The sequence below is a fragment of the Peromyscus eremicus genome, chromosome 1 (assembly GCF_949786415.1).
Source record: "Peromyscus eremicus chromosome 1, PerEre_H2_v1, whole genome shotgun sequence".
NCBI classification, from domain to species: Eukaryota; Metazoa; Chordata; class Mammalia; order Rodentia; family Cricetidae; genus Peromyscus; species Peromyscus eremicus.
In genome coordinates this window covers 158,017,157-158,032,321 of record NC_081416.1, presented here as the reverse complement: position 1 = coordinate 158,032,321, position 15,165 = coordinate 158,017,157, and the positions used below count along the sequence as shown (strand labels likewise).

General features: G+C 41.4%; 1 protein-coding gene across 3 annotated transcripts in view; it reads left to right on the top strand.

Annotated features, from left to right (window-relative positions):
* The first annotated feature begins 445 nt into the window (after positions 1-445).
* The window catches only part of Znf568 (zinc finger protein 568), a 55,127-nt gene continuing 40,407 nt past the window's right edge, over positions 446-15,165 (top strand). For all 3 annotated transcript variants that reach the window (XM_059275255.1, XM_059275253.1, XM_059275257.1), the window contains exons 1-4: positions 446-524; positions 1,492-1,555; positions 3,505-3,771; positions 4,596-4,654. In XM_059275255.1, the coding sequence (XP_059131238.1) occupies positions 3,702-3,771; positions 4,596-4,654 (129 nt within the window). In that variant the 5' untranslated portion in view covers positions 446-524; positions 1,492-1,555; positions 3,505-3,701. The remainder of the gene's footprint in view (positions 525-1,491; positions 1,556-3,504; positions 3,772-4,595; positions 4,655-15,165) is intronic.

Genomic DNA, 15,165 nt, shown 5'->3' with positions numbered 1-15,165 from the left:
TTCTGGGAGATTTAGTCCACAAAGGTACAGCCACCAAGTGCCCCCGGCGCCTCCTCTGGCTGCTCCGGCAGCTGTTCAAGTCCAGCGCAGCCTCGCTGCCGGCGTCACCGTGTCGGGGCGCTAAAGGGCTCGGCCACGCGGGCGGCCCCGGCCAGCTCTCGGGTCCCTTACACAGGAAACGCAGCCAGAGGGGTGACCGGAAGTGGGATCGGGCCGCGAGGCCTTCTGGGAGCGTCTGTGCTCCGGGACATAACGGACGCGCGCTGCTGCTTGGGTCTATGGACCTGTCCGTGGGTCGCCTGCATGCCGTGTCTCTGAAATTGCGTTTCGGGGGTTTGCGGCCGGTGGCGCTGCCGGGACCCCTGCGCAGGAAGCGAGGGGGGCGCCCGAGCGATCCGGTTTGCGCCGGCCGTGGGCTGCGGACTGAGCGCGGGCTCTCGGGAGGCTCGGAGTAACAGCCGTGCGGAGTGCTCTCGGCCAGAGGACCTTACTGGTGGACGTTTGGAGCTGCAACCAAAAAACCGGTGAGAGTTATGTGTGATTCTGATGATTTTGAGGGGGTGTCGGTGTGTGGGTGTGGGCGTTGTGTCATGGAGATGTTTGGTGGTTTGTGAGTGAGCAAGGGTGTGGTGAGTGTGAGGGTCGTGTAGCGTGTGTGATTGTACTGTGTACTGGTTCTCTTGGGTTTGTAGCATGCGGCATAACTAGTAACTAAGAAAAAAGTAAGTTTTTTTTTTTTTTTTTAAGGATTCCTCTTTCATTGGCCCTTTCGCATTGGTCTTCCCTCGCCCCAACACTTTGTTCTCTAACTTTTCAGTTTTTCTTTTTATAACTTTCCAAGTTCATTATTATCTAATGGCTTGCTTCCTTATTTATTTATTTATTTATTTATTTATTTATTTAAGTTTGCCGTGTTGGGGATCAGCCTAGCGCTTCAGTTATGCCAGGCAAAAGCTCTGAGCTACATTCCTAGCCCTGAAATTAGTTTAATAGTGGCTTTAAAAAAAAAAATAAAAAACAGCCCTAAGCTCAGTGGCAAACATCAGCTTGGATTCATTCTCTAATTCATGTTAGCAGATCCACTGCATTTAGCTGATCCCGGCTGCATTTGGTTGAATCTCAGAGCAGTAGGATGTATTCAGATCTGCCTCCATTTGTTTTTTCTGGGCCTCTGGTTAAAAAGAACTGGTTCCGAAGTCATTTTCTTTTCTCATTGAGTTACTGGATAATTCAAGGGCTCTGCTTCCAAATGTGTCCATATTACATTAGCCAAAGAAAAGTTGGGTGGGTAAGCTTGTAATCCACTTATAGTTTGAAAATGGGGCAGTGTTACCGAAATAACTGTTTGCCACATGAAGACACATCCGTCTTAATTCTGGGGGCCACCTTTCAGTGCAAGTGTTCTTAATTGGTAATACTGCTTTCTCTCTCCTTTTAAAATTGCGTGTGTCAGGAATTTTATATTCCAAACCCTTTGTCTTTTTGTCTCAGGTTTCTCATGAGAATAGTATCAGCTGTGCTTTTTAACTCATTTATCCTGTTTGACTGTTAATAGGTGAGTTTAATTTGTTTTATTTATCATAATTACTGAAAAATGTTTTTATTATTTACATTTATCTTACCTCCTCTTATTTCCTCACTGGCTTGGTTTGTGATCTTGTCTCTATTCTTAACAAAACCTAAACTTAAATAAGACATTTAAATACTTGAACACCAAGCTAGGTAGCCATCTTTCTGTTATTCTTGGGTAGTACATTACTTTCTCCTCCTTTAAAATTCTCAAGCCCTGTGGTAATCCTAGGACCCCGGAGGGTAGAGGAGGAGTTCATATTCAAGGCTACTTGAGGCTAATCCATGGTACAGTGAGAGAGAGACACTGTCTCAGAACGCTGGGGGAAGGGGATATCCCAGACGTATGTTCTTGAGATTGTGGTAAATACACAATATAAAGTTCATCATATTAATATTTAATTGTATAATTCAGTAACAAAGTACATTTACATGTTATATTTTCATCCTCACTCCCTACCTACTGTTTTCATATTAGAAAATAAAAATTTGATATCCTTTAACCAATAATTCCCTGTTTCCTCATTCCTTCCAGATACAGTACTAGTATTCTACTTTCTGTGTCTAAATTTGAGAATTCCAAGTATTTAATGTAAGAAGACCTGTACTGTAGTTGTCCTTTTGTAACTGGTTTAATTAACATAAAGTCCTCAACATTCTTCTGGATTAGTAGTGTCAGAATTTTCTTCTAAGCCTAAATAATGTGTTGTGCATGAATAACTATTTTTAATCTCTTCATGAATCTGTGAACACATGTATCCATCTACTACTTGGCTGTTGCAAATGGCGCTGCTATATAAAGATACAAAGAATCTGATGCTTGCTTTCAGTCACATTGAGTATTATACACAGGAAGAGGATTACTTGGTTTTTTTATTGGTTACTCTCTTTTTTTAGTTTTTTTGACTACCATACTTGTAATAGCTACATATCTTATTTTTAATCACCTATCATTGACAAAATTAGAAGTAAATTCCTGTTTTCATGAGGTTTATATTGGAAAGACAATGGGTAGATACTATAATATAAATTATACCACTTTTTAGAATTTGAGAATTGTGGAATAAAAAGTAAACAGGTAAACTGGGTGGGTGTAGTTCAAGGCCAGCCTGAACTACATAGTAACTTACAGGCCAGCTTGGGTTGCAGAGTAAGACCTTGATTTAAAAAACAAAAGCAGCCGGGCAGTGGTGGCGCACGCCTTTAACATCCCAGCACTCGGGAGGCAGAGGCAGGTGGATCTCTGTGAGTTCGAGGCCAGCCTGGTATCCAAAGCGAGTTCCAGGAAAGGCGCAAAGCTACACAGAGAAACCCTGTCTCAAAAACCAAAAAAAAAACAAAAACAAAAACAAAAAACAAAAAACAAAAGCAACCATATGAAGGATGTTAGGAATGTATCTCAAGCATAACACGAAGCTTCATTAAAACAATCTTTTCTGCTTTATTAGTTTTATCATACTAAACAACGATGCATTCACTTTTTTCTATTTTTTTTTCTTAGTAAAGGCTCATAGATGGTAAACTGATATAATTTAGTAGCCATTTCATTTATTTGTATCTAGTATCATGTGACAAGGTTATGATTTTTACTTCAAATGAAAAGCCTTGAAATTCTAAATTACAATGTGCTTTTACCTAAATTTCTGGACTCTTGGTGTCTCTGTTGAGTACTTCACTTTAGCCTGAGGTACTGAGTCTGGGTTTGGTCCCTGAGCCCGCCTGGTTTTCCATCCAGTATCTCTAGCCAGTGACTCAGAAAGTGTGAGTTGCAAACAAGGAAGTGAGTGTCGGGGGCAGTATTAGTTATCTCCTGGAAAACGTAATGTTTAAACAACAGTCATCTACTGCAGAATATTGCCCACTGGGGCTGTCTCTGAGGCTGGCTATGACAAAGCCTGTGAGAATGCATGAGGCAAATTTGATTTCTGGTCTAAGCCTACAGGTCCTACCTCCCCTACACTAAGACAGATCTGTGGTGTGAGTTTGAAGCCTGAGAACAGGTGTCTGCCATGGAAGGAGATCTTCTGACCTGAGACCCACACCAGAAGCTCGGGCGTCCAGGGCAGGGGTGCACTCTGCACCTGCAGACCGTCTTGACCAGTCCTTCCCAGAGCCGGCAAGATCCAAATGACATGTCCACTTTGAAATACCAGCAACAGCTGTGCAACATGGAGCAATTGACCCAGACTGTGCGGAGAAGAGGTGAGGGCAAGAGCAGAGTGTGGTCCTTGGGAAATGGGAGGGCTGGGAAAGCTTGATGCTCCTGTCACGGAAGTTCACGTGGGTATTACTGACTATACAGGATAGACATTTTGTTTTGTTAATTTGACTGTTTTTTTTTTTAAATTTTATATTTATTTTGTGTGTTTGTATCTATGCATGTGCATGTATGTAGGCTCAGGCATACTGCAGAGCATGTGTGGAGGCCAGAGGACAACTTGCAGGTATTGGCTCTCTCCTAGGGATGGAACTCAGGTTGTCAGGCTTGAAGGCAGGTACCTTCACCTGCAGAGCCATCTTACTGGCTCATCCTTTCTTAGAGAATGTATTTTAATATATTTTTTAAAATGGTGTTATAAACTAGAAAGAGGCATTTCCTGTTTCATCCCTTATTCCTGTTCCTACTTCTCAGCCACAGCCACTTGAACATTTTTATCTGGGTATTCATTGCCATTTTTCTGAATAACATCTATATATGGCTAATTTTTGATTTATCAGATTTTTACAGTTTGTATCATTCAGGTCAGGACTTTTCTCTTTCTTAAAGAAATGCTGTATTGCTATGTAGCCAGTAGGGTCATTGGACAATTTATTAACCTCCTTAAGTTACATCAGGCTGCATGTGTAAGTTTAGTTCTCCTCATACATTTGTCTGGAGTCTCTGGAGATTGATGTGGTACTTAACATTTCTCATGGTGCTGAGGATCAAGTTTCTAGAGGATCTTAGAGCATCTGGTCATAAAGCTCTGCACATTCCTTTGTCTGGAATTCTGAGCAAATCTCTTTTGCTTCTTCTCTTTCCTCAGCTTGGTGTTCCCAGGACTCTGCACTTGGCCAGGAAGAAGAGGACATGACCAGATCTTTTGTACGTCCTAGACATAATTTTTCCCTGCATTGTTTTGCAGTGCAGTTGTTGTGGGTTACTATAATCTACTGCTAAGCTGGGAAAAAATGAAATGAAAGAAAAAAACGATTTAAAAAAATGAGAGCCAGGGGAAAGGAAGTACAGCTGTGAAAAAATAAGTGCTGTAGAATTAACTGGTTGGGTTCAAAGTTGAATGTTATCTAGAGAGTCAAAGCAAACAGACATAAAATCCATTCCATAACTTGTAGTTTCTGAAGAAAAAAGCTAAGGAAAGCAAAAGCTTCTTGTTGACACTGAAACCAAAAAAAAAAAAAAAAAAAAAAAAAAACCTAAAATAGTTCCATGATTTTTTTTTTTTTTAAAGCTCAAATTTTACAACTCAGTCTTGGCCAAAGAAAAATTATGTAGAATAGTGTGTGGAGCATGCATGTCTCTTTGGAACAGTCCTACTCAAATGTTTTTTGTTTGGTTTTCAGTTTCAGCTTTTGGTAGCAAGGTAAACTAAATTATATGGCTATTCTGTGGCGTCCTTGCGGTTCTGTTGTTTGTAGACTTCTGACTCTTTATCTTTAATGATCTTAGAAGAGGCAGTATTCTTTTGTTTGTTTTTGAGATAAGGTCTCACTATGTAGCCTTGATTTGTCTGGAGCTTGCTTTGTAGAACAGGCTGGCCTCAAACTTAGCAGTGCTCCTCCACCTGCCTCTGCTGCTCAAGTGCTAGGATTAAAAGCACATGCCACCATACCTTGCCAGAATTCTTTCTTAAAACAACCTTTATTTTATTTATTTGTGGGGAGAGGGGGGAGGCAATATGTATGCCGTTAGTAAGTGCGGAGGTCAGAGGACACTCGTTGGAGTCACTTCTCTCCTTCCACCATATGGATCCCAGGGATTGAACTCAGACAGACCATCAGGCTTGGTATCAAGTGCCTTTACCCACTGAGTCATCTCACTGGCTCAGTACAGTGTTCTTTTCTTGAGTCTTTCTGTTTCTGTATTTGAAGTTGTTCATCCTGTATTTTGAACATTTTTGTTCTCGGCTAACTTCTTCTTCAGCTCTCATCATCATGAAGCAGACACACGCTCTTTTTGCTGTATGATCTAGAGCAGTGGTTCTCAACCTTCCCAATGCTGCCGTCCTTCAATACAGTTCCTCATGCTGTGCTGACCCCCAACCATGAAATGATTTTTGTTGCTACTTCGTAACTGTCATTTTGCTACTGTTATGAATCATAATGTAAATATCTGTGTTTTCCAATGGTTTTAGGTGACCCCTGTGAAAGGGTCATTCAACTCCCAAAAGGGTCACAGATCACAGGTTGAGAGTCACTGATCTAATGGCTCATGAGACTTTTTTCTCCTGTTGGCATAGTGTTTCTCTAGCCCTAAACAGACTTAAAGTTCAAATTTTCACTGGTGACTGACTATAAATGCATGACAATGGATGGAGAAGTCTCTTACTTTCTTTGTGCCTCAGTTTCATAATCTAAACTGGGGATAGTAGTGGAACTCATCCCATAAGAATGTCAGGGTGTCAAGGGTACCAGTGCTCCGTAGTTGACTGGTACTGCTTACTTACTCTCTTTAGCTATGGAGTCTCTCCTTTCTGAGCTGCTCTTTGGATGTGCTGATTCTGTTCAGTACTTCAGTATAACCTAGAAGATAGAGGAGAAGATTGACTGACGTGGGTTACTTCTTCAGTAAAACCTCCATAACTGTTGTGAGAAGGCAAAGCTAGGGTGTGCATATACATGTATTTACATAACGGAGACTATGGGGTCCAGCCCCTCAGTAGTCCCTCCCATAGTCTGGGAAGGATCTACAGTCAGCTGATAATTTAATCTTTGACAATACCAAATGAATCTACATACACGGTATTCTTTAGTCCATACACTTCATTATTCTGTGTCAGTTTTCTCTACACAGCTTCTATTCTGCTCTCATGTCTAGCTCCTTTCTTGCCTGATTTCTCTCTATATTTATCTACTGTCCCCTCTAAGTTCTATCTTAATTCTCTCATCTTAGTTCCGCCCCATCTAGTTCTTTCCCATCTTACTCTCCCATCTCCTTCTCTCTCATCTTGTTCTTCCCCATCGGACTCTTACTCATCTTCCATCTCGTTCCTCTAGTACTCTCTTCTAGCCCTTCAATCCAGTTCTTACCCATCTAGTTCTTCCATTCTCTTTTTCTCTTCTCCATCTAGTTCCTCTCTGAAAATAAAACTGCCTTTTTATCCCTTTGACCCTTATCTCTCCAAACTATCTCTGCTCTTGCCATTTCTGGCAAGTGTGCTCAGTCACTAGGCAACTTGGCCTGGCAACTTCTGTCACAGGTAGATGTCCCTGTAAGTTGGAACCCTTTAGTTCTGAGTTAATTGTTAAGGGTGGATCTAAAACTAGAGATAAGACTTTGGAAAGGAGAAAGTTAAGCTTAATTAGCACATCTGCCAGGCCTTCTCAAACAAATAGTCTGGATGCTTAAGTCTGTTCTTAGAGAGTGCAAAGGTATCTCTGATAAGATACTTTTGTCCATCCGGGGATGGTCCTGGCCAGATGCTGCTAGTGAGATAATGACAGAAAGGCCTGAAATTAGGGATCCTGGCTGCGTTACTGCACAGAAGGTTATCTAAATATTCCTTTAGTATTGGGGAAATTGTGCCCAGTGAATGATGAAAAAGCTATAATAGCACACAAGAAATTCATAGCAGGAAATGGCTAATAATCAAAAGCCAATATCACCAAGACTCCTTGAGCCTCAGCTTGACCTCTAATACCTGGATTCTTCCAGGTATTAGCTTGTCATAATCAGCTGAAATCCTACTTCATATATTTTTGCAGCTTGCAGCATTTACACACATATATTGGTAAAACATCCATACCTGTTATGAGAAGGCAAAGCTAGGAATTTTTTTTAATATCTATGTACATACATATATTTACACATATATATCAGGAACACACTAATTCTCAAAAATCAATAATTAAGAAAATAATAAATTGGATAAAGAACATGAAGAATTAGAGGACATACAGATGACCAACAAACCCTTAAAATTATGTTATAAAAAGACAATTTAGAGCCGGGCGGTGGTGGCGCACGCCTTTAATCCCAGCACTTGGGAGGCAGAGCCAGGCGATCTCTGTGAGTTCGAGGCCAGCCTGGTCTCCAAAGCGAGTTCCAGGAAAGGCGCAAAGCTACACAGAGAAACCCTGTCTCGAAAAACCAAAAAAAAAAAAAAAAGACAATTTAGGCCAGGCAGTGGTAGCACACACCTTTAATCCCAGCACTTGGGAGGCAGAGACAGGCAGATCTCTTAAGTTTGAAACCAGCCCCATCTACAGAGCAAGTTCCAGGACAGCCAGGGATACACAGGGAAACCCTGTCTCGAAAAATAAAACAAAACCTAACAAACAAGACGATTTAGTAGAAGCAGTTTTTAGGTATATTTCCAATTAATGAACAATGACCAGTTTCAAACTCATTATAGAATCAGGATATAGATGTTGTCCATGGCAGTTCTTAACTGTGTATGAATAGATTACATACCAGTTAGAAGAATCCTCTACAGGACTGTGTATCATAGCTTTGTGACTGTTGTGTTTTAGATTATTCTGCTATAAGTTTTGTATAGCTTAATTCATGTAGCCATTATCAGAAGCCTGTGACATAGATGTTATTTTAATTTTTATAGATACAGGAAGTGAAAACAGGGTTAAGAAGCTTATACAATCAGGTATCAGTGTGCAATGAACTCGGGATTCAAACCCTCACAATTTGACTCTAGTACCCACACTCTGGTGTGGCCCTGAATAAAGAAGTGCACAGTTTTGCCATTTGGCCTATCCCTATCATTTGTCCTTTTTATTTGTACCTTAGTGAGTCTGTGTTTTATTAGGTTAAAACCCCTGTTACTTGCTATTAATCTGGATTTTTTATATATGTATATAAAGGCAGTTGATGCATTAAAGAAAACAGAGTAAGTTGTAACGCACTGATTGCATGTCTTACACAGTGAGGCTGGTCTGTAGCTCAGTTGATAAAGTGCTCCTCTAGCATGCACAGAGAGAGCCCTGTATTGGATCCCAGCCCTGCTGCATGAACTAGGTGTAGAGGCTGGAGGTTCAGAAAGTCCTGCTCCATGAACTAGGTGTAGAGGCTGGAGGTTCAGAAAGTCCTGCTGCATGAACTAGGTGTAGAGGCTGGAGGTTCAGAAAGTCCAGATCATCCTTGACCGTAGAGCAAGTCTCGGGGCAGCCTGGTCTATTTCCTTTTAAGTCTCTGTCATTTGCTTTTACTTTTTGTCAGAGTTGCAGTTTTTATTTTGTTTTTGTATGGGATTTACTAATTTATTAGAGCCACTGGGAAAGAATTGTGTTTTGTTTTTTGGTGTTTTTGTTTGTTTGTTGTAAACACGTTTTTGTGGTTTCTATTCCAGAGGGTGATCCGTTTCTAAAACCTTCATTGAATGGTTGAGAGCAGTGCTACTCTACAGATGAGGAAACTGAGAGGCTCAAATTTGCTATTTGTCAAGGTTACATGGTCAGTTCTGAGCCAGAATTGAGCTTACAGTATCGGAACACAGGGCATTGTTATTAACCACTAAAAACATCTAAACCCGGCTTCATTTGAGTATCTTACTACCTTGAGATTGGGTTTGCAGCCAAGAATGTGTTAATTATCTATCTTACATGCTTTGGGTTTTTTGTTTTGTTAGGTGATATAACACACATTTGTTGTCCTTCCTAGGGTCCCTAGTTAACTGCTTGGGCACCTCTGCTTGGAGGTTGATGTGGGCTGTGCAGTGAGCTCAGGCTGCTCTGTGTGTTACTTGTGAGATTGGATGGCAGGCCTGCAGCTCCCTGGGTCGGGCTCTTTGTTGCGTCACTAGAAGACTACACAAGTCGGGTAAAGGGCGGAATCATGTTTGAGAGTTTGCTCATCTGTGCACTAACATTCCTTTTGCCTCAGCCAATGGCTGGGACTAGCCCACATAACTTAAAAAAGAACTTTGACATATAAGTTACATGTCATAAAATTACCTCTTTTTTTATTGTATTCATAGCCATAAGCATATTGTTAGAACATTTTTATTATCCTAAAAAGACACCGTGTATTTGCTAGCCCTCACTTCCCATTTCCCCCCAAGGCTCCAGTGTTGACAAGCACAAGTATACTTTCTATCTGTGTAGAACTGTGTGCCTGTTACAACTTTTCATATAAATAGACTCACATAACATAAGACACAATGTTTCAAGGTTAGTTTGGGTTCTGTAGCTTGTATCAGTATCAGTACTTCATTTTGTGTGTGTTGTGTATGTACGTACTCTTGGGGAGCGTGCTTGTATGTGTGTGCATGTGTCTGTAGACGCCAGAGGTGCACACCAGATGTCTTCCTCAGGTGCTCCCCACCATTGGTTTCTTTTTCCACCTTTTCTTTTTGAGACAAGGTCTCGTTATGTATCCATGGCTGGCCTCCAACTCACAGTTCCACCTGCCTCGGCCTCATAAGTGCTGAGATTAAAGGCAAGTAAGTGCCTCTGTGCCCAGCCTTGGTTTCTTTCTTTTTTTTTAATTGCACTTGTTTTCTGGGCATGGTGATGCACACCTTTAATCCCAGTGCCCAGAAGGCAGAAAGGCAGGCAGATCTCTGTGAGTTCAAGCCCAGCTTGATCTTCATAGTGAGACCCTGTCTCAAAAACAACAACAAAAATTACATTTGTTTATTGGGGTTTGGAGGGGCATGTGCCAGGACCTACATGTAAAAGTCAGAAGGCATGGCCGGGCGGTGGTGGCGCAGGCCTTTAATCCCAGCACTCGGGAGGCAGAGGCAGGCGGATCTCTGTGAGTTCGAGGCCAGCCTGGGCTACCAAGTGAGTTCCAGGAAAAGGCGCAAAGCTACACAGAGAAACCTTGTCTTGAAAAACCAAAAAAAAAAAAAAAAAAAAAAAAAAAAAAGTCAGAAGGCAGCTTCCTGGAGTTGGTTCTTTCCTTCCACTTTGTGGGTCCTGGGAATTTAACTCGGGTTTTTAGTCTTGGCTGCAAGTGCCCTTATCCATTGAGCTGTCTTGCTGGCCCAGGTTGTCTTTTCTAAATTAATTTACTATGTGGATTTGGGGTGGGGGGGATTAGGTGGATGAATGTGTGCGTGCCACAAGGAGCACACAGAGGGGACAGGACAACTTTAGGAGTTGGTTCTTGGCTTCCACATGTTGAAGCAAGTTCCCTCTTGATTCTGCTGCTGTGGTGTGTACTCCAGGATAGCAGCCCCACAAGCTTCCCACAGAGTCTCTTGTGTCTGCCTCCCTCTCACCAAAGCAGTGCTGGATTACAGGTGTGCACCACCACATCCAGCTTCTTATATGACTTCCAGAGAAGAAACTCGGGTTTTCAGGCTTGCTCAGCCACCTCCCCAGTCCTAAATTGATTTGATTGATTTGTCTTTTATTAAATATGCAAGAGTTTTTTTTTTCATACATGTTCAAGAAAACATTGCCTAGCCCAGCCTCTTGGTTTCTCTAGGCTGCATTGGATGAAGAATTGTCTTGGGCCACATATTAAACACACAAACACTAGCAAAAATTCATCAATTAAAACCGTGTGTAGGACAGATGAAATGACAGCAGGTAGAAATATTTGCCGTAGTTATTGAGGCCGGGGATATAGCTCAGTTGATAGAGGACTCTCCTAGCTCTATCCCTGAGACTCGCATAATGGAACTGAAGAACTGACGCCCTCAAGTAGTCCTCTGACCTCCACACCAAGGTATGTGCACAGCATCTCACATACAAAGTAAATAAGCATAATAATTTTTAAAGTGTCAAATGTTTATGATGTCCTCCACCATAAATAGCCAAAAATAGTCCTCACGTAATCTTAATTATTTTGTGCCCTGTTCAGAGACTGTTAAAATTAAAATCATCAAGCAGGTACACATTTTATAGTCACTGATAAGAAAACTAACATATCTGTAAGTAATAAAACTTCAGCCGGGCGTTGGTGGCGCATGCCTTTAATCCCAGCACTCAGGAGGCAGAGCCAGGCGGATCTCTGTGAGTTCGAGGCCAACCTGGGCTACCAAGTGAGTTCCAGGAAAGGCGCAAAGCTACACAGAGAAACCCTGTCTCGAAAAATAAAAAAAAATAAAAATAAAAAAAAAAACTTCAGTGATGGGGGTGTACTTTTTATTATCAGGCCACCTGACACGAAACTACTGGGATACTGACTCCGAGAAACTAACACAGCACTGTCTGGTTATCTGATGGATATAGTCGAAGGTCTCCAAGTGTTCATCAGATACTTTGGTTCTAATTTTAACTCTTAGTGTTTTTCATTCTTGAAAGTAGTTTCTCAGGAGCTGGAGAAATCAGCTAAGAGCACTTGTCACTCTTGCAGGGGACTAGGTTCAATTCCTAGCACCCACATGGTAGCTCACAACCTTCGTTAATCCCAGCTCCAGGGGATCCAACAGGCGTGCATGTGCTGCATATACGTGCATGCAGACAAAACATTCATGCACATAAGGTAAAATAAATTTAAAATAAAATTAGAAAAACAGAAGCCATCTCTTTAGTTCTCATCAGTGTCTCCAGAAAGATGGCTGGTAGAGCCACGTGGGTAGGATCAGCCTGCCATCCACTGAAGTACAACTTCAGACCAGCAGCTCCGCTCCAGGCTTGTTTGGTGGATGTGCCGGTGTCTTCACTCCCTGTGCAGTCTGTGAGACAGACTGACTTTAGAATACCTTTCTAGGGCTGAGCAGCATTCTCCCCATGCTGCCAGCAAACTCACCCTGAGGAAACTGTCTTGACTTCCTTTGCTGTTAAGTGTGCTGCCATGTAACTAACTAGCTTTCGCAGTGGAATCTGAGAGGGAACTTTAACATTATTTATTAGTGCACACATACCACAGTGTACCTGTGGAGGTCAGAAGACAGCTCTTGGGAGCTGACTTTCCTCTTGTACTGTGGGTTAGGGCGTTGGAACTCTGGTCATTGGATTTGTATGGCTGAGTCATCTTCCCAGCCCGGAGTTGTAACTTAAATAGAAGTTGAAAAGAAAAGGCAGACTATTTTCATCCCGGGACACAGTTCTGGAGACCCATGGAATTTGGCAGCGTGTTTTGCATATAATGCCCTTTGTTTGTTTGTTTTTGTTTTTTGAGACAGGGTTTCTCAGTGTAGCCCTGGCTGTCCTGGAACTCAATCTGGTTGACACCAGGCTTGCACAAATTACCTACAAATTAATAAAAATGCCTGTTTGCATCAACAAAAAAGTAGTCAGGTATCGGGTTTTGTTGAACAATCTTTCTTCACCTATAGTCTTTTTGTTGGGGGTTGTTTTTTGGTTTTGTTTGTTTGTTTGGCAATGTTATAGAACCCATGCTGAGATTTAAAAAAAGGAGGGTATTTACTTTCATTGTGCAAATTAATTGACAGGAAAATACAAAGCAGGGTTTGGACCCTTCCACCTCTCAACTATGTAGCAGGTTTGAGGCCCTCCTGGACTACAAGAGACCCTTTCTAAAACAACAAAAACATCTCGCTGTTCTGTTCTTCTGTTGCATTCTCTATTTAAATTCTATTTAAATTCTTTGACTACTAGTTGTATCTTATTCTTTACTTAGGTTTGACAAGTGTTTGTTCAATTTATTGAAAGCATTAAGGATTTAAGTTTTTATAAATTAAGGCATATAATAATACAGATATGATGTACACACGTACACACATAGCCTTTTAAAGTGTAAGATTATTTTTGCGTATCCGTTCTTAAATACCAAGTATTTGCACTAAAGGTTTTTTTCCCCATGAACATTTTACTTACTGTTTTTAGTGTCTGTGAGTGTTTTGTCTGCATGTCTGTCTGTGCATCATCACCTGTGTGCGGTGTCCCAGATCTCTAGTTACAGAGGGTTCTGAGTTACCATGTGGGTGCTGGGAATCGAACCTGGTCCTCTGAAGAGCATCCAGTGCTCTTAACTACTGAGCTATATTGTTTTTTAATAATTCACTCCTCATCTAAAATCTCCCCCCCCCTTTCATTTTTGAGACCAGTTCCCTATGTTGTCCAGGCTGGTGTTTATCTTGACTTCACATGTAATTACAGAGATAGGCCAAAGCCTTAAGTAGTTCTTGTGAATATTTGATGAGTTTGGTTGGTCTGATTTTGGGCAGCAACAAGAAGAATGTTTCATGTTTGTATGTGTGATCACACAAAAACTATTGCGTCAAAGGCGGCTTTTATCATCACCCTTTGTCCTGCTGTTTTATCAGTCTTCTCTGTCAACTTTGGACTGTGTGCTGCAATGCTCAGTTTTGGACTGTTTGGTGCCTTTTTCCTATGAATTCTTGTCATGGATGAGTTCACCTGTTTTCCACGAAGCCCCAGCTGTAGAAAGGGTTTCAGGTCCAGGAGTCCTTGTGTGTCCAGTTGACATCTTAAATTGTTATTTGTGGCATTCGGAGACCCTTCCTGCTGATTTGGAGAGAAAGCATAGCATGATGGGTAAAAACCTATAGCTCTGCAGCCACATAGCTTGAGCTAGAATCGTGGCTCTACCCTATGATAACCTTGTGATGGGGATGCATTACTTTTAGCTACAGTACTCTTACCTTTTCAATAGTGTTAATACCTACGCATAGCCTTTCTAGGAAATTTTTGAAAGTTAATATGTAGCTGGGTGTGGTAGTGCACGCCTTTAATCCCAGCTCCCAGGAGGCAGAGGCAGGTGGATCTCTGTGAGTTCCAGGCCACCCAGGCCTACACAGCAAAAGTGTCTCAACGCCAAATAAAGTTAATATGCCAAGAGAAATGACTATGTTGCCTCACATCTCCTAAATACTCTGCAGACGATAGTAATGCCAGTAGAGTATTGGTGACAGGAATGATCTTAATAGCGAAGAGATCAATTCCTAAAAGCATTTATTGCAGCTCAGTCCATTTGTAATTGTCATTTGATCTCACCACATTTCTACTGTTGAATAAATTCTTCCCAAAGATTGGCTCTATGGATGCTTTTCTTTCTTACAAACATCTCAGATAAACTATTTTTCCTTTTTACTTGGATATAAGACATTTTAAACAGTTTAAAAACAAGAACTAGTCATCAAGTCACATTCTTTTCCAGAAATACTTAATATATTTTTTATTTCCATTATGCTAGTATCATAGTATTAATTCTAATAAAAAACTTGAGTCTGTTTCTCTGATGTTTCACTTAGTCCTCTTTAGTCCTGTTAGCACTGTATTGTGTGTTCTCTTTAACCATTCCCACTCGCCAGCCATGGATTTATTCCAGTTTTAGGGTACTGACTCACACATTCTCCTCTTCTTCCATCCTATGTCTGACTGCACACTGAATGCTTTATCTGGAAGTCCAATAGGATTTCTAAGCTTTACCTTTTCAAATATTCATGCCTTTCCTTCCTGCCTGCCTCTTTCTCTTGCCCTTTGCCCTGCCCTGTTCCTTTCCTCACTAAATGGAATACCTGCTACCTGTCAGGTCTGAGCTGCTTA